Source organism: Mustela lutreola, chromosome 1, assembly GCF_030435805.1.
Source record: "Mustela lutreola isolate mMusLut2 chromosome 1, mMusLut2.pri, whole genome shotgun sequence".
Lineage (NCBI taxonomy): Eukaryota > Metazoa > Chordata > Mammalia > Carnivora > Mustelidae > Mustela > Mustela lutreola.
This window is the reverse complement of record NC_081290.1, coordinates 36,822,781-36,847,421: the sequence shown is the minus strand read 5'-3', so window position 1 is coordinate 36,847,421 and position 24,641 is coordinate 36,822,781. Positions and strand designations below refer to the sequence as shown.

General features: G+C 45.6%; 1 protein-coding gene across 3 annotated transcripts in view; it reads left to right on the top strand.

The window, feature by feature from the left end:
- The first annotated feature begins 6,706 nt into the window (after positions 1-6,706).
- TBC1D1 (TBC1 domain family member 1) overlaps positions 6,707-24,641 on the top strand; it is a 226,828-nt gene continuing 208,893 nt past the window's right edge. For all 3 annotated transcript variants that reach the window (XM_059163716.1, XM_059163710.1, XM_059163743.1), the window contains exons 1-2: positions 6,707-6,834; positions 16,135-16,642. In XM_059163716.1, the coding sequence (XP_059019699.1) occupies positions 16,226-16,642 (417 nt within the window). In that variant the 5' untranslated portion in view covers positions 6,707-6,834; positions 16,135-16,225. The remainder of the gene's footprint in view (positions 6,835-16,134; positions 16,643-24,641) is intronic.

Genomic DNA, 24,641 nt, shown 5'->3' with positions numbered 1-24,641 from the left:
TTTAGACTTTGGATGTTCTAAACCACTAAAATTTTCCAAAACACTAGGCAAGGATAGAAGGATGCCAGCATATTCTTTTTGCCAGGTAAAGGCATTCACAAACAAAAATAAAGCAAGACAACAAATGCTCCTACCACTCTCATCATCATTTCCTAAAAGAAAGACTCTTTTGTTAACACCTACAAAGTGGGAATAACGTGATTTCAGAGTACAAAATAGTCGAATTCAGCATTGTGAGATTATACAGTACATTGTTATTTGCATGTTTTCCTGGATGGATGAAAATACACAAGCTGGCAAAGGCTTAGAAGGGGCATCTGTGAATCAATGACTTCATATACAAAAGGACCTCGATACTCATCAAGCAATGGATCCTAAATCCTACCCATGAGTCAGTTAGTGCAAGGAGGGAGATAAATCCAGTTGCCAAAGAAAAGTTATTCCTTGTAGAACCCTAAAAGAATTGTTTTCTCCTTAAAAGGACATTGTGTTAGGTATTAAACTATATCTTCAGACTGAATAGGGCATCTTTATAAAATACATTCCCGTGATTTGGGCAAATAGGATAATGTCAAAATGCAATTCGATAAAAGGAATTTCTTTTAGATACAGTCCAGGCAAACTGCTCTTCACGTGGGTTGACCTGATATGGAAACGGATTTGAGGGGATCCAGATCTAGAGGGCCAACCAGACTGTGTACCATTCAGACGGTTCTCCAAAATGGTACTTTTCTCAGCCCAACTTGAAACAAATACCCTGTGTGGATGAATTCTCAGTTGTTCCATGATTTTACAACCTCTTTATTGTATATCTGGAAATCAGGTCCTCTGTTGATGGTGAAACAACCATTCAGCTCACCTGAAGGGAAGAACTGAACTCTTAGGATAGTTGAGAAAATGGATGAGAGCACAAAAGGTTAAATAGGGGGAAACATGGAAAAGTTTCTGCTCTGAGGGAAGTACTATATAGACAATCAATGAATTCACATATGACATGCATTATTTATTGTTTTCATTCATTCATTCATTCATTCACTCATTCATTCATTCCTTATTTACTGAATGTCTCCTACACGCTATTCTATTGTATACACTGAAGAGACGGCAGGCAGCAGTGAGCAAAGCAGAAAAAATTCTCTGCCCTCATGGGGTTTGGTGGTGGAAGAGGGAACCGTAACAAGATACACAAATGACAAGATACACAAGTAACAACCACAAAATATGTACAAGTAACATATTAGAAAGCAATACATGCTATGGAGAAATATAGATCAAGAAAAGGAGATAAGTCTTGGGAGGGTAGCAGTGGTTTCCATTTTCAAAAATTTGGAGAGAGAAGGCCTCATGGAGAAAATAATATTTTAAACAATAACTTAAGAAGGTAAATTAAGTAAAGCTAATGTGGGTATCTGAAGCAAGAGTACCCTTGGCAGAGAGGATAGTCAAAGGCCCTGGGGCAAGTGTACGCCTGGCAGGGATGAGGAAGAGGAAGGTCAGTGTGTGCAGAGTGACCCAGGGCTGGTAGCAGGCAATGAAGTGCAAAGGTAGTGGTATGGGTTGGGGAAGGGGACAGTCCCATAGGGCTTTACAAACCATTACAATGACTGACCTTTACTCTGGGATATCTGGGAAGCCTTGGAGGGCTCTAAGTAGAGTAGTGATATGGCCCAACTAATAGTTCAGCACCTTCCCTTGGCTGCTGTATTAAACACAGACTGTAGGGTGGTGAGGACAAAAGTAGGGAGACCAGTTAGCCGGCAACCGCATTTTTCTACGTGAGATTACACTTTATGCACCAACAAAGTCGTAACAGCCTTTGGGATTAAATGACGTGGGAATCTTGCAGTGTTGGAGGTTCGGTGGTTCTGCCCATTCAGGTCTTGGGTAAAATCCCCGAGATCCAGGACTCTTACAATTTATGCAGAGAAATCCCCACTGACTCTAGACAAATTCAGATGCCATAACAAAAGGTGACATGCTATCTAACACTTGCGTAGCTTGGTGCTTGGTGTCCAAACCCACAAAACCAGCTCCTGTGGCCAGTGAGAACCCCAAGTAAAGGCTGGATACTGTAGGAAGGCTGTGTAGAACCCCCAAGTAAAGGCTGGATACTGTCGGAAGGCTGTGTGGAACCCTTGCTTGTGTAGAGAGATCAACGATTTAACAAACAGGAGAAGAAGCTGAAAAGGGAAATGGAACCAGTGCCCAGAGTTTAACATGCTTTGTCCATAAAAGGCAATTCGACACTTGACAGAAGCCCTTTCGTTCGCTCTGTAAGTTCACTTCTCATTGCACAGAGATTTATGTTGTCTCCTCCGTGGTAAGCATGAGTCTCCCATGCAGTCCAATTTTTGTTTATTTAAACTGCTGAAATTCCAAGATCCATATTGGTTATCTGTTCATTTTATTTTATTGTTTACTGTAGTATGTTTTATCATTCTTGTGCCTTGGAGAAAGCAATTACAAGGTTCTTGTATTGTAGGCTAAACCATGTAATGCAATCTCTCATTTGACTTTTTTTTTTAAATTTTTTATTTCTTTTCAGCGTAATAGTATTCGTTATTTTTGCACCACACCCAATGCTCCATGCAATCCGTGCCTAATACCCACCACCTGGTTCCCCCAACCTCCCACCCCCCTCTCATTTGACTTCAATCCATTTCCTTGTCAACGAGGATTTTTTTTTTTTTTTAAGATTTATTCACTTATTGTGAGAGTGCACTTGAGCACACAGGGAGCAGGGCCCAGAGAGAGGGAGAGAGAGAACCGTAAGCAGACTCCCCACTGATGTGGAGCTTGATGTGGGGCTTGATCTCAGGAAGCTGAGATCATGACCTCAGGCAAAACCAAGAGTCCACGCTTGACCAAATGAGCCATAAGCTAATAATTTAATGTGCTATTTTTAGTTACGCCTCTGGTTGGCAGGATTGGGGAATTACCCAGCGTTGCTCCTGCTTCTGCAATGCTGTCTTTTTCCATGTTTCCCATGCTGCTTCCCCATCTCGCTCACTCTCCCACTGAGCTTGTGCCTGCTTCAGGAACCTTCTCCACCTTGGGCTCCAGAAAGCCACTCCCAATCGTGGGAGCAAGCATCCCAAGTGAACCACCTTACTGTCCTAGGGTTCTATCCTGTGTAATCTTAATTTCTTGCCTTTATTGATGCCAATTTTGGAAATAGGCCCACTAGTCAAGAACACTTACCTTATTATGTATATTTAGAAATTAGGTGAAAACTTATAATAGCAATGCGTTTGGGTTCCAAATGACTATGAACATTTAAACAGCTGATAGATTTAATAATAATGAGTAGTTTAATGAAAGATCGCTTCTCTACATTAACCAAAGACTTTTCATTCTAGATCTATATATGGTTCCTTTAGCCTTTTAAAAAGTAAAGTAGCCTCTGTTTCTTCTTTTAGTCCCTGGGCTTCCCAGTTGATTTAATGGCATCAATGGCTCACAATTTTCTAGAGCTCCATGGCCATCTTAAAGTCAATATTAATGTTCCTGACCATTGACAATGAACAATTAAATATGCTGCAAAGGACTAAATTGGGCGAAAAAACCTAAGGAAGCCTCCGAAAGAATGATTCATGGCAGGATTTCAGGAGGAGCTGGGGGTGCAGAGGTTGTCCACGCAAGGAGGTGGTGGCAGCTGTTGGGAGTTTTCACTCACTGAGCCAAAAGGTCAGTAAATTCCCCATGTGGGGAAGGGCTCTATGCGCCTGGGTCACACCAGTCAAGAGAATCAAGGGTCTGAAGCAGAGTGACAGCAGGGCTTAGCCCCACTCACTACTCACTTTTGGTTTTGGTGACTTAAAGAACTATGGACAGAATACCTTCCTGGGCAGGCAAGGGGCTCTCTGTAGCCATAGCCAAGGCCCTGTTGTCCACTCCCACCCACCCCAGGCACAGTGCTATCCTTGGACAATAAGGGCAAGGAGATACTTTCCTCCGAGAGCAATGGTACTTGGCAGATACCAGCTGGGCGGCTAGCTCTCACCTGTCCACTCTACACTGGAACAACATGGATGTCCCCTCCCAGTTGGCCGGTCTTCAACCTGCTAGCCCAGGTATCACCATCGGCTCCAAAGCCCTCTGAACTATGTCTTCCCTTTGTGCTGGACACGAGTACAAAAGAGATTGACAGCAGGCTATCCCCTACTCTCTGAGACCATGCTTTATGACAAAAAGGTTTGAAACTCTTTCTCACATCTCATAAAGAAGTTCTGTATCCAGGAAGCTAAGAGTATGATAAAATCCCTTATTATCATTCCAGGGGCACCAACTCGCCCTGGAAATTGGAAAAGTGATGCAGAAATCACCGCTTCTCACCAGGCCATGGCCCTCCTCTAACCCAGGGTGGGGTCAGGGCAAACGGTCTAGTCATTTCCCACTAGGTTGTAACTCTGAGCTGCAACTTGCTAGATTTTAGCAGGGGGAGTGGGGAGAAGGCAGTTTCCTCCCTCCACACCACAATAATATGAAAGACTCCGGGTCTTGGCCTATCTCTGCTCCCCACCCCTTTCACTTTCTACGCTGGTGACCTGATGAGCACCCATCTCGCTGCCTGTCTGTACTAAGCTTTCCTGTACTCTGATACTGGGGGGTATGGATGGAGTTGGGGTGAAGGGGATTAGTGAGAAAGAGAAAAGGGAGCGGAGTGGTGGGTGGGAGGGGGTTTGAGCAAGGATGTTCCGTATTCAGTGCCCAGCCTTGGCCTGACCCCACCTCCCAGGGGCAGTGGCTGGCCGGCAGGGTTGTTAAGTTGTTCGGTCACAGTTTCAACCATCATGTGGCAGGATATTTGTGGAAGGCAGTTTGGGGGTGTCAGTGAAATGGATGACGGTGTGCCTGTCTCGACATCCTAGCTCTCTAGAGGTAGCTATGTTCAGAGGGCTGCTGCAGAGAAGGAATGAGAACTGTATGGGGGAATTGGAGATAAAGATGTGAAATAAAACATGGTGTGATCCAAGAGACAACAGGATGGTTTGAACACTTTACCTGGTCTTTTAAAAATGACGAACAATTCCCATGACCCAATAAATGTTCCAACCACTAGGGTATTTATGTCTGCATATGTTCTTCAGTTCTCTTGAAAAAAATTCAAGGTCAAGTACACAAATAACTATGCGATAACAGAATGAGCTCAGTGCTACAAGAGGGGTACACAGTGGCAGGAGAGAAAATGTGTTACTAGTGGCTTTGGTTTTTTGGGGGGTCCCAGCACCAACTAGCTTGTGGCTTCCAAGAGGCATTAACCTCTTATTTTCCTCAGCTTCCAGCTCCAATGAGGGAAAAATAAATACATTAATTAATTTATTAATTTATTCCTGCTAGAGGCCACCGGGCTCCACCAGGGCTCTTTCTCCTCCCTGCTCTCTCTCCCTTTCCTGCTCACTCCTCTCTAGAGTTGGTGCTCCGTCCCCTACTTGCCTCAGATCCCCCTCGCGCTCCTGTCCCCCGGGATTGAACCTGCCCCAGTTTACTTGCTGGGCAGGAGTGCGGCGGCCCGGGAGGTTTCCCGCGCCCGGCCATCCCCTCCGCCTGCGAGCCTGCTCTCGCCGCCGGCTTCCGTCTCCCGGGTCCCTCCTTACACCCCGCGGCCGCCGGGAACTTCCCCGAACCCCACTCTAGGGTAGGCGCCGCAAGGGAGGAGAGGTGAGGCGAGGGGGGCGTGTGAGCCGCGTGTGCGTGTGAGTGTGAATGTGTGTGCGCGCGCGCTGGACCCGCGGGAGAGAAGAGGACCCGGGTCTAGCGGCTGCGTCACACCCCCCCCCCCCAGTTCAGAAATGGGGCTGACTGGGGTTTGGGGGGGCGACCCTTCAGCCTTCTCTGTTTGAGCCTCTGATTGTCCTGCCTCGCTTGCCGGCGCCCCCAGAGAATGGCCCTGCCTCAGTTCCCTCCTTGCCATTGTGTCCAACCCTGGGACGGGACGAAGGGGCGCTGCGGGCGACGGCCAGGTGGCGAGGTCGCCTTCCCGCGTTCCGTGCGGTTCTCACAACGTCCGTTCCGCGAGGTGAAAGCGAGGGTGCCGGGGAGGCGACACTACCGCGGGGGAGCGAAGAGCGGGCGGGCAGTGCCACCTGCTGAGAGCGCGGCGGGACGAGAGCGGCGGGCAGCGCCACCTGCTATAAATAGGCTGCCGAGGACACGGCGTGCGACCGCACATCCCGCCGCGAGGGCCTTCATCACGGGCAGGGCCCCGCGTCCTCGGAGCCCAGGCGGACGGCGGGCCAGGACCCTGCGCCGGGGCTGGCTGGGGCGTCGCCCGGACACCCCCTTCCCCCACCGCCCAGCCCCGCGCGCTGAGGATGGGCCGTCCCGCAGGAGAGAGGCGGGGAGAGGAGGGAGGCCGCGGCGGACCCGCACTGCAGCAGCTGTTACCCGCGTGTGACTCGCCTGTCCCGGCCGTGCCGCTCGGGCAGAGTCACAAGGCGCAGTGGGGAGGGAAAGAGCACCGCGTCCCCCTCTTAGGTCCCTGGGGACCGAGTTGGGAGATCCCGGCTTCTGCCCTCCCCTCGCCTCCCCCGCGCTCGCCCAGCCGGGGAGGAGGAAACGCGAGCCGCGCGCAGACACCTCCTCCGCCGCCGCCGCCGCAGCCCCCGCGCCGCCGTGCCTGTTGCTGCCGCGGCCGCGGGACCCGCCGTGTCCTCAGCGGGGTGAAGAAGAGGCGGGAGCCCAGCGGAGGGGATCCCTCCCGGCCCCCCGCCGCGGAAGAGCGGAGCCAGCCAGGCACGATGAGCGCCCCGCCCGCCCAGGCCGGCCCCACGCCGCCCCCGAGCACCTGCGCGCCCCGGCCGGGCCCTGGGCTCTGAGCGAGCAGCGGTGCAGGTAGGTGCTCTCTGGAGCTTCCGCGCCGGCGGCGGCATCCCGGCCGCCCCCCTCCCGGCGCCGAGCACGGCCGAGCGTTCCCGGGCCCGCGAAGCTGGAATCCGGCAGCCCAAGGGCGTTCCTGTGCTCGCCGCCCGGGGGGCTTCCGGGGTGGGTGGGTGGGGTTCATTGCCACCTCGTTGCCCCCCTACTTGAACGAAAGTGAAACCTTCGAGTTCGTGACCGCGCAGGACCTCCGACAGGCACCCTCCTCCAGCTCCCCTCACTCCTGCTCGCTGGGCATCTACCCCCTCCCGCCAAATATCTCTGGGGGCTGCTGTGTTTGTAGGGCGACCGGAATGAGGGGAAGGCGGTCAGAGGGACCCCTTGCCATCCTTTAAAAGTTCATGGTACTTTGCAGTAGTAACTTTGGCAGCTTCACCAGTGCGCACAACATTTCTTTCTATGGGCACATCCTGTACTCGTCATTTTGAAACCCTGCTTAATTGTTTCTAGCAGCTTCCTGATCCTTCTGTCGTTATGAGACCCCTCAAACTTCGCCACACACTGTTGTTTTTAAGAGACTGTTTTCCTTAAAATCCACTTAGAAGTGGCTTTACCTTGTTATTTTATTTAAATTAGATTATTCTCTGAAAGTTGCTTAAGAAGAAAAAGAAATTGAAAGTGATGATTGTTCCTCCCACCAAACAGTTTAATTTCCAGAGGGCCTTACATTAAGGGCATCAGTATAGATCTCTCATTTTCCCTTCTAGGTGATTGGATGATTTCAGTTGTTAATATAATCAGACTTTGAAAGAGCATTTTTAAATGACCTGGTTTAAATGGGTCACACCCAAGACATTCAGCAGCTATCTCTACAAGTCCAAACTTTGAAACTTCTCACGCTGTACTTAAGCAGAACTACAGAGGCCTTGATCGAAACCTGTTCTTTTTGAAAGCAGAAATTCATTCTCTGCCTCGATTTGATGACATTGATAAGAGTTGGAGCATGGCCACCTCTGGGTTTGGGGGTGTGTTGGGAGCTCTGTGTGGGAGGGGTTGGAGGGGGAGACTGAATGAGGAGTTGTTGCAAGAAGCTGGGGATCCACCTTGATAAATGACTCTCCCGTGTTTCTGAACACTTCATGTTCTAGGACTGTCTTGGGTTAGGGATCTCTGAAGCAGCTAGAGTTGAGGTGGCTTCTCCTGCCTGGGGAGATGGTGTTCCTTGGGACCCTCTTCTTCCCAAGAATCATGAAAACTGTTTACAGGAATAAGAACGTTGCGTGAAAAAGTCTGTAAAAAAAAAGGATTGTCTGCTTTTGTAAACAGGTGTTTTAGAACTGTTTGAAACGGAATGCTTATCATGGTCTTGAATCTCCCTGTGTCTTTTTTTTTTTTTTTTTTTTTTTCCGGCCAAGTTATAGGGGAATCAGACCATGAAAAAGGGCTTTCTCCTTAGATTTGTCTGTAAGTAACACTTGACATAATGTGAGTTATTGGGCCGTGGACTCGGTTGTGAATTACAGGGTGCCATGTGAAATGTTTAGGGGATACTTTCTGGAGTGAACACAAGAGGTATATCCCGAGACTATAACTGAGTTCAAGGAGATGCAAAAGGGACTAAGTGTGGTTCGAAGCAGTAAATAAAGTGATCAGGTGAAAATGAAAATAAATGTCTTTTTTTTTTTTTAAGATTTTATTTATTTATTTGACAGACAGAGATCAAAAGTAGGCAGAGAGGCAGGGGAAACAGGCTCCCTGCCGGAGAAGAGAGCCCCATGCGGGGCTCCATCCCACTGAGCCACCCAGGCGCCCTGAAAATAAATGTCTTTATGTTGATTTATCCACCATTTGCAAACCAGCAAAATAGGGGGGAAATTCATGGGTGTACTTATACATTATTAATGTCAAATTTAAGTTTTGTAAATGGGACTCCTTGCCTGAGCCGACCACTGTCTTTCCCACTAAGAGATCTGGGGATTTCCCTTTTCGCTGCAATAGCATTTCTGGTTGGGTGCTGTTCTGTCAGTGTTGGGACAACTTCTCCCCCATGCGACATTGATTGTTGTCGGAAATACATAGGGTATGAGGAGGAAGTGAGTGACTCTGGGGAAATGCAGCTTGCCTCTTCTTCCTCATTAACCAGCTGTTGACAGTCTGTGCCCTCCATTTCTGGAGAAGGCAGCCTCAAGCAGAGAGTCTGCCTCACAATCAGATAGACTCCTCTGCAGTGCGTGGATGGCGTGGGTGGCGGCTCCTGTCTGCCAGATCTTCTGGTATCTTCTGGGACAGACTACCAGTGAGCAGCAGGGAGTGGCACATACATGTTCCCCATTGACACCCAGCGTGCCCATCACCATGGCACCCGGAGTAGGGATGCCTGCCGGAGAGGATTGTGTCTTTCTAACTTTTAATTTTATCTTGTCAGAATGGCATCTCCCGAGGCCCCTTTTTCACCCTTTAATGACATTTCTCTGAAGTTCCTCAGCCGCGGCTCCTTACATTCCCCGGATGGCCTAAGTCAGCTCAGGTGTCGGGGTAGGTGTTGGGGTAGCTTCTTTGTCCTTTTCCCTGTCTTTTGGGGAGTCATTGAGAGAAGCAGGATCCCTGCCAAGCAAGGAGCCCGATGCGGGACTCCATCCCAGGACCCTGGGATCATGACCTGAGCCGAAGGCAGCGGCTTAACCAACTGAGCCACCGAGGCCTCCTGTGGGCTGTGCTTCTTAAGTCTCATGGCCATGAGGGTCCCCATATGTGGTATATTTTCCAGCCCTCATCTTTTCTTGGTCATTGAAACTTGGAGGATCACAGTCCATGGGGCAAAGTGAGTGATTCCACTCAGCAGACGGGCTGAGTATAATTTTGACATTAGATTTGGATTAATGAGACCAAGCAAAACATGGAAAAATCACCCAGCTAAATCACTAGAAAGATATTTTAGAGTTATTGCCTTCTAGAGATGTTTCTATCACAAAGAATAAAAATTTGGGCCTAGGACAAATCCTGCCTACAGCACTAACCAGAGGACCTGTACGGAAATGGGAATGATAAAATGTAAATCTCAGAGTTGTAAGAATAGAGAAGATCTTGCATGAAATGTCCAGGAAGAGGTGGTTGGTCAATATATATTCCCCTAGCAAAGTGGTTAAGAGCAAGCACGAAGCCTGGAGGGGAAGGCCCTGGGTTCAAAACCTGGTTCTGCCGTCTGCTGCTAGGATGACCTTGGGAGAGTGACCTGTCTTCTCTGTGCCAGCGCCTCCTTCCTCATCTGATGAGGTGATGATGGCAAAAATCCGTTGGAGTCCTTATTTAGATGTGATAATAATAGTCTTTATTGGGGCACCTGGGTGGCTCAGTGGGTTAAAGCCTCTGCCTTTGGCTCAGGTCATGATCCCAGAGTCCTGGGATCGAGCCCTGCATCGGGTTCTTTGCTTAACAGGGAGCCTGCTTTGCCCTCTCTCTCTGCCTGCCTCTCTGCCTACTTGTGATCTCTGTCTGTCAAATAAATGAAATCATTAAAAAAAAAAAGTATTTAAAAAAATAATAGTCTTTATTGTCCAGGGTTGTTGTAAGAGCTCAGTTAACAGTCATGCAGTGAGTGCTATTTTGTCTGTGTTCACAGTTATTATTATTACTTTCAGGAGAATAGCCAGGCAGCCATGCCAGAGGGAGGGATAGACATCCCTGAAGGCCAGCAAGCCCCCCCCCCCCCAACCCTTTTATCCTGTGCCATTAGGTAGCAGAGCATACAGGAAGTGGCCATGGCATCCTAGGGGACCAGGCTTACATTGGCCCTGATTTATGTAGGAGGGAAGTTGTTCCAAACATCATTACTCTGTGTGTCAAATTAGAGAGGTGCTTGCTGGGGCTGAAGCGTCCTGGATGACGGAGAGGTTAGATCCACAGGCTCCAGGAGCTCCGTGTTATGGCTGTGCGTGAAATAGGGTAGTGTCCGAAGCATCTTCCCAGCCTGTGGGCAATTCCTAGGTAGCAGCCCACTGCTCTGACTGGGTGAGATTCTGGGACACATAGTGTAGCCTTTCCCCCGGTGATCTTACCACAGGAGAGTAGAGTATTTAGGTGGAAGAATAATTCTGTTCAGCAGCATGTCCTTTCTATTTGGGATAAAAAGCAGAAAAATGAAGCCACTGGTTTGCAAGGGGAAGTGAATAGCTATCGGGGGAGTGTCTGCCCATCCTGGGTAGGGGGCGTCCTGGACAGCTTATCAGTCTTGGCTGGTTTCTTTTTTTTTTTTTTTTAGATTTTATTCATTTGTCAGAGAGAGAGAGGGAGAGAGAGTGAACACAGGCAGACGCAGAGAGAGAAGCAGACTCCCTGCCGAGCAAGGAGCCCGATGTGGGACTCGATCCCAGGACGCTGGGATCATGACCTGAGCCGAAGGCAGCTGCTCAACCAACTGAGCCACCCAGGCGTTCCTCTTGGCTGGTTTCTAAGCTGGCTTGGAGCTAGAAGCTTCAATACCTCTTCTGTCTATCCCTCTTTTATTCCCTCCTCCCCTCCCACCAGCGCTCTGAGTAGGGGAGGGCTCCATGTGCTGAGGCTGTGGTGTTTCTTGCTAACTTCTGGAAAGTCCCCCTCCCATTCCCCACGGTTGGCTGGGTCGGCACGGAGAGGGATTTTCCAATGGCGGCTTGCTAACTCCTACCATCTCTTCTCTCACTTCCCGATCAATAAACTCCATTCTTTCTTCTGGTACCTCCCCCGTATTTGTATTCTTGACAGGAAGAGGGGAGCAGCTTTCTATCCCCACACAGTGTCGGGGACATTTGGTGTTATACATTATGAAAATTAGATTTTCCCGATTTGAGAAGTTGAAGACAACTTGAGGATGATCTTGTTCCATTCTCTTGTGAGAATGAGCTTGAGATTTGGAGAAGTGACGTGACTCGCTTTCTCAGCTTCACCCTTGAAAGTGTTTTCATCAGGAAACTGAGATTCTCTGCTGCACTTGGATGGCAGTCAGGAATCGGACTGTCCTAGTTCTGTCATCCAGCTTGGACAAGGCACTAACTTCTGCAGAACCACGTTTCCTCATGTCTAATATAAGGGGAAAAAATTATTTATTTACCCGACAGAGAGAGAGAGAGCACAAGCTAGGGCTGCAGCAGAGGGAGAGGGAGACGCAGGCTCCCTGCGGAGCAGGGAGCCTGATGCTGGGCTGGATCCCAGAGCATGGGGATCATGACCTGAGCCGAAGATAGATCCTTAATTCCCTGAGCCAGTCAGGCATCCCTCAAGTATAAGGGAAATTTCTAAAGAGCTGAAAAGGACATTTCTGGCTTACGGATTTTATAATTCTAAGTACATGCCTTCAGGGATGTTTGATATAGAAGGACTCACTAACAAGATGATTGCAACTGTTCTAATAAAAGCATCTTTGTGTTTGCGATGCCTGCCTTGTTTATGGACCGCGGTAGGTAGGAATTGTGAAGCATACAGATGGTCTGTGTGAGGGACAGAGCTTGTACACAGATGAATCTACCAACAAAAACAGAGTTTGAAGTTCGCTGGGAGTAACAGATCACAGTATTTCTTTCTTTCTTTCTTTCTTTTTTTTTTTTTTTTAAAGATTTTATTTATTTATTTGACAGACAGAGATCACAAGCCGGCAGAGAGGCAGGCAGAGAGAGAAGGGGAAGCAAGATCCCTGCTGAGCAGACAGCCCAATGAGGGGCTGGATCCCAGGACCCTGAGACCATGACCTGAGCTGAATGCAGAGGCTTAGCCCACTGAGTCACCCAGGTGCCCCTGGATTGTAGTATTTCTTACTCAGTGTATGAGACCCAAGAGCTCTCTTAGAGTTGGTGGTTCTGCCTGGGAAGGATGGTCAGAGGTTGCATGCTGATCACATGGACTGAGATGGCTTTAAAAATAATCTAATGGTATATTAATATTATTTGAATAGATCTTCTATTTGACAGAACTTTTTATTGAAAAGTAGTATAGAAGTTACTCACCTAGTCTAAGATACCTTACATCAGCAGAATCTGAATTATGGATAAATAATTATGGCTATGTTTGGGGGGTAGAACTAACTTTTTCTTTAATTTTTACTTATTTAAGTAATCTCTCCACCCAACATAGGGCCTGAACTCATGACCCTGAGATCAAGGGTCACATGCTCTTCTGACAGAGCCAGCCAGACACCCCCTGGGGTAGAACTTATTATTTGAGAGTTTACCAACAGTGTTATGGACCTGTCTACTTTTTACAGAGAAACTGAGAATGTGCCACAGCTGGTTCAAAAATGAAAACTCTAAGCATTCAGATAATTTTGTCAATGACATGGCAGAACTAATTTGATGACTCTTCATTTACTAAATGTTTGAAATTCTAAATGGTATAATTTTTTTGCACTATGTATATATTGCCTTACAAGAAGACTGAAAACAATCCCATATGTTGTTGCCACCATGTTAATAATTGCCCCATCTACACTAATTGGTAGGTCTCAGGTCTCCCCTTTGTAATAATTCTAGTCCTTCTTGAGGCATGTCTTGGGATTAGCGGCTGTCAACGGTTAGGACTTGAAGCAGATTCAGTTACAGGAGTGGAAGCTGAGCAAGATATTTAATGCCACTCTCACCAGGTGAGAGAGAGAAAAAAGAAGAGAGAGAGACCATTATTTATGGGGTTATGTGAACTTCAAGTCTGTTTTTATCATCAAGAGAGGTTGTCCCTTAAAGGAGAACAGACAGGGAATACGTTTCCACGAACTCTGTTGGAGCTCGAAAGTGTGAGCTTATTTCTGAATTTTTGAACATTTAAAATTAAAAAGTAGCTCTGAACTGTGTTCACATCCTATTATAAAAATATACTCTTATCATTTATGCATCTATATCACATAGAAAAATATGGAGTTAAAGGAATAGACTTCAGTTCTATTTCAGAAAATATTTAGAATGCGAATATTGAATATATTCCCGGTTCATACACAGCCGTCTTGCCTCTTGTTTCCTCACATGATGGAAGGGGGAGAGGGACCACCCCAGGTCTCCTTTGAGGGCGCTAATCCCATTCATAAGGGCTTTAGTCTCATGACCCAGTCACCTCCCAAAGGCCCAACCTGCAAACACTATCACATTGGGGATTAGGAGTTGACCCTTCAGTCTGTAGCAGTGACTCCTTGGCCTTGGCCTTGGCCAGTAAAATAGTGATGCTATTTATAGAGACAGAGTTCATGGGCAGCAAGAGAAGTTCTGGGAACTGGGGAGATGAGACTGAGTTAGTTTTAAAATAACTAAATTGGGTGGTTCAGTGGGTTAAGCCTCCGACTCTTGATTCCAGCTCCGGTCATGATCTGGGGGTTGTGGGATCGAGCCCTCCGTGGGGCTGCTGGCCCAGTGGGGCATCTGCTTCTCTCTCTCTCTCTCCCTGAGCCCCTCCCCCTGCTTGCATGCAGACACGCACTCTCTCTAAAATAAATAAATAAATCTTTAAAAATGACTGATTGAAGCTGAGGTGCCTCTAGGCTATCCAGATAGAAATACCGAATGGTCTGCCCTGATCTGGATCTCAGCAAAGAGGCTCAAGGGGAGACATTCACGAGGGAATCATCAGGGTCTGTGTGGCAGATGCCATCCTTGTGCAGCCCTCAGGAGGATGGGTCGAGAATCAGGAGCCGACTCTCCCACGCCCACCTGTGACGAGCAACTGAAGCTCTCCAGGCCTCTGTGACCCAGGTCCCCATGATGGCAATGCTAGTAGTCTGTAACCGGTTGGAGATGAAGGTAGAATGAGGTCACACTTGCGGTGTGCCCGGAGTGCACAAGTCAGCGGCTAGCAGCAGCAGGAATGCCTGAATGTGGTTATGGACATGCAAGCCATTCGGTGAGACTCTCCAAAGAAAGCCAGTGGAATGAAGACAAGGGATGGAATGAAACAGGGGCCAAAAGCCATCAAAGAACCCGAAAGAAGCAACCAAGGAGGTAGGAGGAGACGCAGAAGGGTTTCAGGCAGGAAGGAGGGGTCACCCTTGAGAAATTCATCAGAAAGGACAAGGCAGTTAAGGACCGAAAAGCCCCCCTTGGGTCTCACAGCCCGAAGATGCGGATGACCTTAATGGGAGCAGGTTCAGTGCATAGGCCGTGCATCTGGTCACAGTCGAGATTGTCCGTGGGCACTGGGTAGTGAGCCAGTAAGTGCGGAAGGAAGGGAGACTTGGGGCTCAGGAGGGTTGAGATCAGAGGAAAATGTCTTTTTTTTTCCTCAGATGGGAGAGACTTCATTCCTTAGTTTACAATATTATTGAGCCTCTACTGTGAGTCAGACACTGGCAGGCGCTGGGGACACAATGTTGAGTCAGACAGATGCAGTGGGTAGGTGCTCAGGGCGGGAAGGATGAGCCAATGAGGAAGGACGAGGTGTGAGACGCTGTAGACAAGTCAGTTCTGCCCAGAAGGCTTTTGTGTCCAGTGGAACAGGAAGTCATTAGGCAATCACCATCAGAGGTGGTTGTTGAAAATCACCTATGAGGGGGCAGGTAAGAGAGTTTGGGGCCACCGGAAACAGCCTTTTCTACTGATGAGTGGCAGTGTGGGCACAATGGCTGATAATACATGAGTTACATGAAACTGTATTTATGGCGATCTTTGGGACATAACTGGCACCAATTACATGTTAATGAAATTTGAATTCCTGTTCAGCACCTCTGGACTAAGTCAGGGAGAGGCTTTTAAAACTTAAGTAGCTTCATAATTGAAAAAGGTCAGTTGTTGAAAACTGGTCTGGTTCAGTGGACTCTGATAATGGATAGATAGCCACTATTATTTTCTCTCAAGGTTACTTGTTGGGGGGAGAATCACCACAACTGAATTTTATTATCTTGGAAAAAAGAAAGTCCTTGAGGGATACCTGGCAGGCTCAGTCCACAGAGCGTGCAACTCTTGATCACAGGGTCATGAGTTCGAGCCCCACACTGGGTGTAGAGATTATTTAAAAAAAAAAATTCCTTGAAATATGTGTAAATACAACAGGGTTTAAAGGGATCTGAGCAGGACAATATTGTTTTCTGTCCTGCTTGATTTTGCCGGATCAACGAGGCGTATAGACGTTTCACAGGAGTTTCCCAGTGGGATCTTTGTAACCTGTAGTGAGCGCGACAGTTACAGCATTCATATAAAGAAGCACAATTTCAAGAAGGCTCTTTCTAGGCCAAGCACCTTGTTTGAACTAAGATCCATTTGTTTCCCCATGTTTGGGTTTCAGGCTTTTTAGTTCTTCAGGAATAATAACTCTTCGAAAGTAGCTATTGCTGTGATTTCATTAAATTCTAATGCCTTTGTTTTTCTCCCACAGGATTCTGCCCCAGAAGCACATAAAATATATTGCTCGTTCTCAAACAGAAAACAGTGGCAACGTTTTGCTGAGTTTCCAGATCTTTCCCAAGATGGAGCCAATCACATTCACAGCGAGGAAGCATCCGTTTCCTAACGAACCCTCGGTGGACTTCAGCCTGCAGCTGGTGGGCTCCTTGCCTGTACATTCTCTCACCACCATGCCGATGCTGCCCTGGGTAGTAGCGGAGGTTCGGAGGCTCAGTGGCCAGTCCTCCAAAAAGGAGCCCGGTGCCAGGCAAGTCCGGCTTTGTGTTTCCCCCTCTGGACTGAGGTGTGAACCCGAGCCGGGGAAAAGCCAACAGTGGGATCCGCTGATCTGTTCCAGCATCTTCGAGTGTAAGCCCCAGCACGTTCACAAACTGATCCACAACAGTCACGATCCAAGTTACTTTGCTTGTCTGATTAAGGACCATGCAGCCAGCCAGCAGAGTATCTGCTACGTGTTCAAAGCTGATGATCAAACAAAAGTAAGTGGAAGTGGGGACGAGAAAGATGGAGGTAGAGCCGGATGGCTTTCCTTGTGTGGGGGTCGGGATGTCGACTTTGCAGATCCTGGAATGAATAAGATGACGATGCGGTCATACATAGATTATTTTACTGGGATTTTGGTTTATGAGGTCGTTTTTCTTTCTGTAGTTTTGAAGAACATTTGATAGCAGCTGTTGGGAATTCTAAGTTTATGAGTTCAAAAATTCAACAGAGATATTTGCCTCAGCTTACAAACAAAAGCTGAACTGTGAGGGTTCAGATCATTTAGGGTATGTGTTCTAAAGCAGTGCTTTTCCCACAGAAAGGTGCACATGAATCAGCTGGAAATCTTGTGAAAATACAGATGTGGGTCCAGGAGGTCTGGGATGACCCTAAGACTGTATTTCTAACAAGATACCGGGGAGGCGCTGATGCTGCTTCTTTGCAGATTGTGATTTGGGTAGCAGAGTGCTACCTAGATCATCCGTATCTTTGGCCCTAGTAAAAAAAATATGTATGTATTTAGAAGCTATATCCGAATACTGTTAGCCAATTTCCTGAGGTATCATGGTCACTTGGGCAAAGACTGTTGATAACAACAACGGGTTTGAAACCAAGGTTTAATACATGAAGGTTTTGTGTGTGTGTGGACGCCAACTTTATGTTGGATCTGATTAATTCGTTATCGTTATAGCTCATGATGTGGCTGGGAAGCGTATCATATGGGAAACAGGAAAGGTATCATCGGCTCTATGACTTTCCTGGGTATTGGTGCTTGCGTTGTTGTTACCTTGTTTTGCAGTTTGGTGCAGAACTCGTTGAAAGCCGCTTGTCCATTTTGTGAGGCTCGGTTTAGATAAAATTGAAAACGTAATCCGCATGGCTACAATCTCCGTTGGGCCCATATAAACTGCCCTTTGATAGAGCCTCCTCTGCTGACCAACCCCATGAGCTGAGGAATGCCCCTGCCAGGCCTAGTATCCCTCTGTGGCTGTCCGCCAGGCACATGGAGTGAGGCGACCAGTGTCAATCATGTGGTAAATGTCAGTAAATAGAAATAGAAAGGCTAATATTTTTCAGCCTGTACCCCACTGTTTTGCTGTGTTTTGGTTTTGGTTTTTTGTTTGTTTGTTTGTTGTGCCTGCCCTCCAGGGTGCAAGAACTTTATTGGGAAATTCATGTTCTTGGTGACCAAGTAGACTCTTAGAGATTCACTTTTAAGCAAAAGTGGCTCTTTAATTCCTTCCTTCAGTGAGTGCTGCTCCAGGTCTCAAGCAAGGGGGTATCAGTACAGGCTAGAAGAAAGGCAGAAGCAACCATAGGTCAGTATCACATGGTCCATGTCCAGGTCATGACCAGAAGACAGAGAATGAGCCAAACACACTGGCTGTATGGAGGGTTTTCTTCAATAAAGGCTAATTTGAAGCTTACAACCACTATTTTACCCATAGAATTCAATATCTCCTTAGTCATAGATCATTTAATGTTGTCGTCCATGCACCTCAAATAGACGGGACAGCACCCCAGTACAGAGGTTCTGAAGGCCCAGATTCCAGTCCAGTCTGCCACTTATAAACTCGTCACATCAGGCAACTCTGAGCCCTAGTGTTTCATCTGTAAAATGGGGATAATTATCGTGTCTATCTCAGTGTTGCCAGGGGGACCAAATGAGCTAGAACAGCACCTTAGTAAGTAGTTAATGGCCATAAAAATTTTTCATTAAAGAGAGTTTTACTGAAAGCAGGTTATATGCTAATTTCACTTCATCTCTAAGGTAACAGGAAAAAGGAAGCTAAGATGAGTGTCTTCAGCTCCCAAGATCCTGGTCATCCTTCAGCAACATTTTTTTCAGAAACTAGATACTTTAAAAAGTGCATAAATAAACTTAACGGTTCTTATTATTTGGGCAAATTCCAGAATGTAAATGAAAGGACGGAACAGCCTGTATTCCAGGCTCCCCCGATTTATATAAGGACTGAATTTCCTTGAGGAGAGTCTTCATGTGAAATCCTTGTCCAGCACTTTCGACTTTTGACTCTTTCCCAGAATTTTTTACAGCCATCTGAGAACAGGCTCCTGGCTGGTCATTCAGACACCTGACAGGAAGAAGAGATTTATAACTGAATTCTGTAACTGGAGCTCCCTGTCTTGCTGAAAGTAGACAACTGGCCTTACTCTGCATTCTGAAAAGCCATGGGAGAAGTAGGAATTAGGTCTGGAGTTATTTTTGGCTGGCATACAGTTTTTCCAAACACAGATTGCCAGGGCTCGGCGTAATATATTGCTGTCAGCCTGCTCCTCGTGTAAGAGAGTCATTTGTAGCACAGTTACCTCAATCAGAGATTTGGGTTGTTGGAGAATGAATGGCACACCAAATTGGGCCCGATTCTCCATCAGGCGTGACAGCTTTGATGTTCTCGGGACGTCCCTGGCACCGCATTTCATGTGAGAGGATCATCTGCTGACAGAGCACGTTAACCTCTGTCATCATTTCCCGGGATTATTGGAAACATTCGCTCAGTTGAATCATTCTCTAGATTAAGGCCTCTCTTGAATACATGAGGTCGCTTTCAGCCCTTCTTGCCAGAGGAGATGTATATGCATTTACGGCTTACGAACATGGAACTACTACTTAAGAGGAAACCCTCCGATAACATGTAAATTGACTTGCTGAAGAACGTCTAGGGAGAAGAGGCATATAAAGGAATAATTTTTAGAGCGTAAGATGAGACTGTGTTTCCCATCGTGTGTTGCATGGAATACACTCTAGGTGTTCCACAGAGAAAAGCTTCCACAGTCGAAAAGTAATCTCTACCTTTTTTGACGCGAGGGCCCCTCTTCAGTCTTAAAAATTATAGAGGATCCTGAAGAGCATGCATGTGGATTATATTTATTAATAATCACTGCATCAGAAAGTAAAACAAATTGTGAAGGAACTAATTTCTTAATTTGTTAAAAAAAAAAAAAAAAGGAATATGCCCCTTATATGTTAGCATCAACAGTATTTTTCTGGGGGCGCCTGGGTGGCTCAGTGGGTTAAGCCTCTGCCTTCAGCTCAGGTCATGATCTCGGGGTCCTCGGATGGAGCCCCGCATCGGGCACTCTGCTCAGCGGGGAGCCTGCTTTCCCCTCTTTCTCTGGTGCCCCTTGTGATCTCTCTCTCTCTGTCAAATAAATAAATAAAATCTTTAAAAAAAGAATATTTTGTGAAAAATAGCTATATATTTTTCCAAAAATATTTAATGATAAGAGTGACATAGTTTTACTTCTTGGTTTGTTTGTTTGTTTCACATCTCTTATTTGGATTAATAGACAACAGCCAGATTCTCAGCTGCCTCTCCATTCATTCTGTTGTGATATGTTGCTTCGGTTGAGTGTATGAAGAAAACTTGTCCTCATGCAGATATGTGGTAGGAAAATGGAGAAACACTGCATAGCCTTTTTAGAAAATTGTGGGTATTTTTCTTTATACTATACCAAAACTTGACAAGTGGGTGTTGCTTAAAGGCTTGTTGCAATATGAAATCTGAAACTGTATCAAAGCACCCTCACACTTTGTTATATTAAAACCTATTGGTTTATTGTACATTTTAATGACTCTTTTAAGGACTTATGACTGTGTAACATCATGCATTGGTTATCTGGAAGATATTGGTTCACACAGCTACATAGTTCACACAGAGAACCACGGTTTTAGAGAAGCTGTCTTCTATTTCATGCTTGAGTTGGACACTCATCCATGAAATCCCCAAATTTATTGGGCCAAAGATTACATTTTTCTCATAACATCCAAGAACATCCCTCAGGACACATCCGAACTCAGTGGGATAAGGTTCTGGGTTGAATTGTCATTTTGAGTTGGATCCATGGTAGGAAGTGAAGACATCCATTCTGGAAAACAGATGGTTGCGTTGAGTGACCCTGACTAGACCTTTCCCCCTCACATCCCAAAGAAACCAGGAGTTCTGCCCAGACTCAGCCCTTGAAAATGAGTCTAGATCTTTCTTCCTCCAGTTCTTCAACTTTGTCTCTTCTATGAAAATCTGTACTCAGAAGAACGCCAGATATTTCACTCACTTGAGTTTTACTTGAGATCATTCGTAAGAATATTTCTGTTTCTATCCTTTTCTTTATTCATGGAGGGAAAAACTGCTTCCTTGAAAGGGAGTTTCCATCACTGAGTTGCAGTCGGTGTAAGTTCTGGGGCTTCTGACATTGTCTGTTGCTGTTTTGTGTCAATAGGAAGAAAGAATGGATTTTGAGAGGGGAGTGTCAGCATTATTGAGATGGTAATACATGGAGAAGTGTAGATTGGTGAGCAGGTAAGGGAGGGGACAGTGTAGGACCCAGGGTAAGTCAGATTGGGTACATGAGAGCAGTTTTACTAAGTGATCTACCTGTTCTACTTGGAATATGTCTTCGCTTTTCAAACACTGTTTTTGACTCTCTTCAGATTCTGATCTTCCGGATGCTGTGTCCAGCCTGGGCACAGCATGGGTGTTTCATAATTGTGATGGGACAGATGTCATTAATGTAAGGGTGCTCAAGGGCTTTCCTCTTCTCCATCAGAGAATCTGGTATTTGCTAGAATCTTTTTTTTTTTTAATATTGTGAAATTTCTATTTATATTTTCTAAATTTAAATGTTGTACTTAAAAATGTTTTAAATTTTAAAGGTTTATATTTTCTAAGCTTGAAAGTCAAAAATCAGAGTATTCGAAGATTTGTAAGTGAATTAATACTGACCATGGCTGACAGAAAAACACTATTCTGTTGCCCATGTAACCAAAGGGACCAGAAAAGATTTTGAGGTAAACCTAGAGGACAACATGAGTTTAAGGCAACAGCACATTCATGAGAAAAACTTTTCTTTAACAGCCGAGGACATGATAAAGTCAACATAAAAAACAACCAGTTATGCTGAAAAGATATAAAACCTCTGATAATGGACACTCTCTATAGAAGAGAATGACTTTTTACTATCTTTTGTTAAGACTCAAGACAAATTCAACATTTTAACTGAGAAAAAGCATTAATATAATACTTAGATGAATATAATAATTCACAGTAAACATTTTAAACTCCTTTCTTAAAAACATAGTTATATTTGTCATTTTTTTAAAAAGATTTTATTTATTTATTAGACAGACAGAGATCACAAGTAGGCAGAGAGGCAGGCAGAAAGAGAGGAAGAGCAGAGAGCCTGGTGTGGGGCTCCATCCCAGGACATGAGCTGAAGGCAGAGGCTTTAACCCACTGAGCTACCCAGGCGGCCCATACTTGTTATTACTGTTCCTGGTATAATTTCACCCATCCGTATTGATGATAATTTTTCCCCAAAGTAATAACTTCTATTCGTAGAAAAAAACTGAGAGGCAAAAAAGTAAAAACTGTCATATATAAGTGTGCCAACAGACTAGCAAAGCTTGTAAGGACACATAACGCATCTTTTTTGGTTGTTTTTTTAGCTTTTTAAAATTTCTTTTTTAAAATTTAAATCCAATTAATTAGCATATCATGTATCATTGGTTACAGAAGTAGAGCTCAGTGATTCATCAGTCTTCTCTCATAATACCTAGTGCTCATTGCATCACGTGCCCTCCTCAATGTCCAGCTTGCTAGCCTTATTCTTCACTCTTCCAAAGAGGAAGTGTCATTTCTTACTGGGAGAGAGGCTAAGTTGATCTCCATAATAAAGTGCTAAGCCCTTCCCAGGATGAGGAGGAGGAGGGGGAAAGTGTGGTAAAGGAGCTTGGGGTCAGGGGTAGAGTAACTGCAGGAACTTGTAGTGGAAGTAGACTTCTAGAAAAACGTCTGCGTATAGATGAGGACTTTATTAAATGCTGCTGAGGAAGATGTATTTGAGAGGCCGTCAGTGTCCTTGGAGGGAATGGGTTTCCTTATCCATGATTTTTGGCATCTAAATTGCATTTCTTGAATGTGACACATACATGAAACTGAACCCCAGGGGCTCCCCTACCCCGAAATTTAAGAGTACTTAACTATTTATACATTTAAGTTCAGAGCAATAAGTATTTCCCTCTACGATTTCCAGTGAAGAACTAGTGTATTCACTGAGGATGTGGGTTTTCTCAGTAACCCCCTGGGTTTTCGAGCTCCCTCATCCAGGCTTTCTGGATTAGGTTACTTTACATATTCAATGAAGATGTGGTCTTATTTTCTTTTCTCGTGATTAGCAGGACTAAGACTTCAAATCCCTATCTAAAAAGCTAGAGTTTGCTTTGGCTGAGTTTAAGGATTTAATTTAAATGTTTTTTGGAGTTTGATTTAAAAAAAATTTTTTTTTAAAGATTTTCTTTATTTATTTGACAGAGAAAGAGAGAGAGAGAGATCACAAGTAGGCAGAGAGGCAGGCAGGGGGTGGGGGGGGTAAGCAGAGAGCCCGATGCAGGGCTCAATCCCAGGACCCTGAGATCATGACCTGAGCAGAAGGCAGAGGCTTAACCCACTGAGTCACCCAGGCACCCACGGAATTTGATTTTTGATTGCAGCTTTGTTTTGGTTGCATTTTACCCACTACCGATTTGTCTTCCTAACCCCCCATCAGCATAGGGTTTTAGGTTTAGTCCCAACTGTGTACTGCTTATTTCAGGATTTTCGGTAGAGTCTGGCTCCCATCGCGTCTCTAGCTTGGCTGGTGCATTTGCCGGCTCATTACTTTCTTTCTTTGCTAGAGCGAAGATGGAAATTACAACATTGAGCTGGAGCGTTTTGTTCCTGAGGGTGATGATTCTGAGGAATATAGGATTACTCTTCAGATGTTCTCATCGGGCGCACTTCTGCATTTGGCTTTCATGATTTCTAAACTTCAGACGTTAGTCTCTTTTTGTTCCTCAAGGGATGGTTCTGAAAAGGTTTTGTTGTATATATTGTGGAGGGCTTTTGATCTGTGTTCCATTCCTGCCCCGTCTCTTTGATCCCTTCTGGTTTATTATGTAAGGTTTCATTCAGGGTCCCACTCGGCAGCAGTGACTCAGTGCATGGTTGCCGGGAACAGCATATCCGTGTCAGCTAATCAACACTTGACCGTCTGTCCCGCTAGACAGAAGTCAGTTGCTGGGTGCAAAGGTTGGCTGGGATTCTTTCTCATCTATAAAAAGAATGTCCCGGACTGCATGAACTCTGAAGTATTCGTTGGAGGGTTTGGGTTAGGGACACGGGATTGATTGCATAATTTATTTTTGACTTTGAAAAATGAGTCTGAGGGCTTCAGGAAGCACCCACCTTGTGAGAGACCCTTCATTTTTTAAAAGACCTTGTTTTTCAATACATACCACTTTGGACAGCTTTGCATTTTTCAAGCCAATGTAATTATTTTTTAATAGAAGTTTGTTCCTAAGAATAGAGTTTACAAGTACGTTGAGCCCAAAGTTGACTTGTATCTTAAAAGGATTTATTTATAGCCTAGACCTTTACCGTCCAGTGTAATAATCAGTAGCCCGATGAGAGGACCAGCACTTGTGATGTGGCTAGTCTGAGTTGAAATGTGCTGTAAGTGTCAAAACATAGTAAACTGCAAAGACCTCATTTGAAAAAACAAAAAAGAACTTAAAATATTTCAATAACTTTCTATATTGGTTACATGTTGAAATGATATTTTGGATATATTGAGTTAAATAAAATAGAACACTAGAATTAATTTCACCTGCTTATTTTACTTTCTTTGATAAGCCTTCTAGAAAATTTAAAATTACATATGTAGCTTGTACCCTCTCCACTAGGCAGCACTGGGCTAGACTAGCTATCCAGGAAGTATTTCCAGAAATAATCTGAACATTCATCCTAGAGGGACTCCAGGCTTCCCACTTTTCTTTGCTGCCTTCTATTTGTTAATGATAGAATTTTGCTCAAAGTTCTTCTGAAAAGATCACATTCAAAACTACATCCTAGGGTGCCTGGGTGACTCAGCTGATTAAGCGCCTGCCTTCAGCTCAGGTCATGATCTCGGAGTCCTGGGATCAAGCCCCACGTTGGGCTC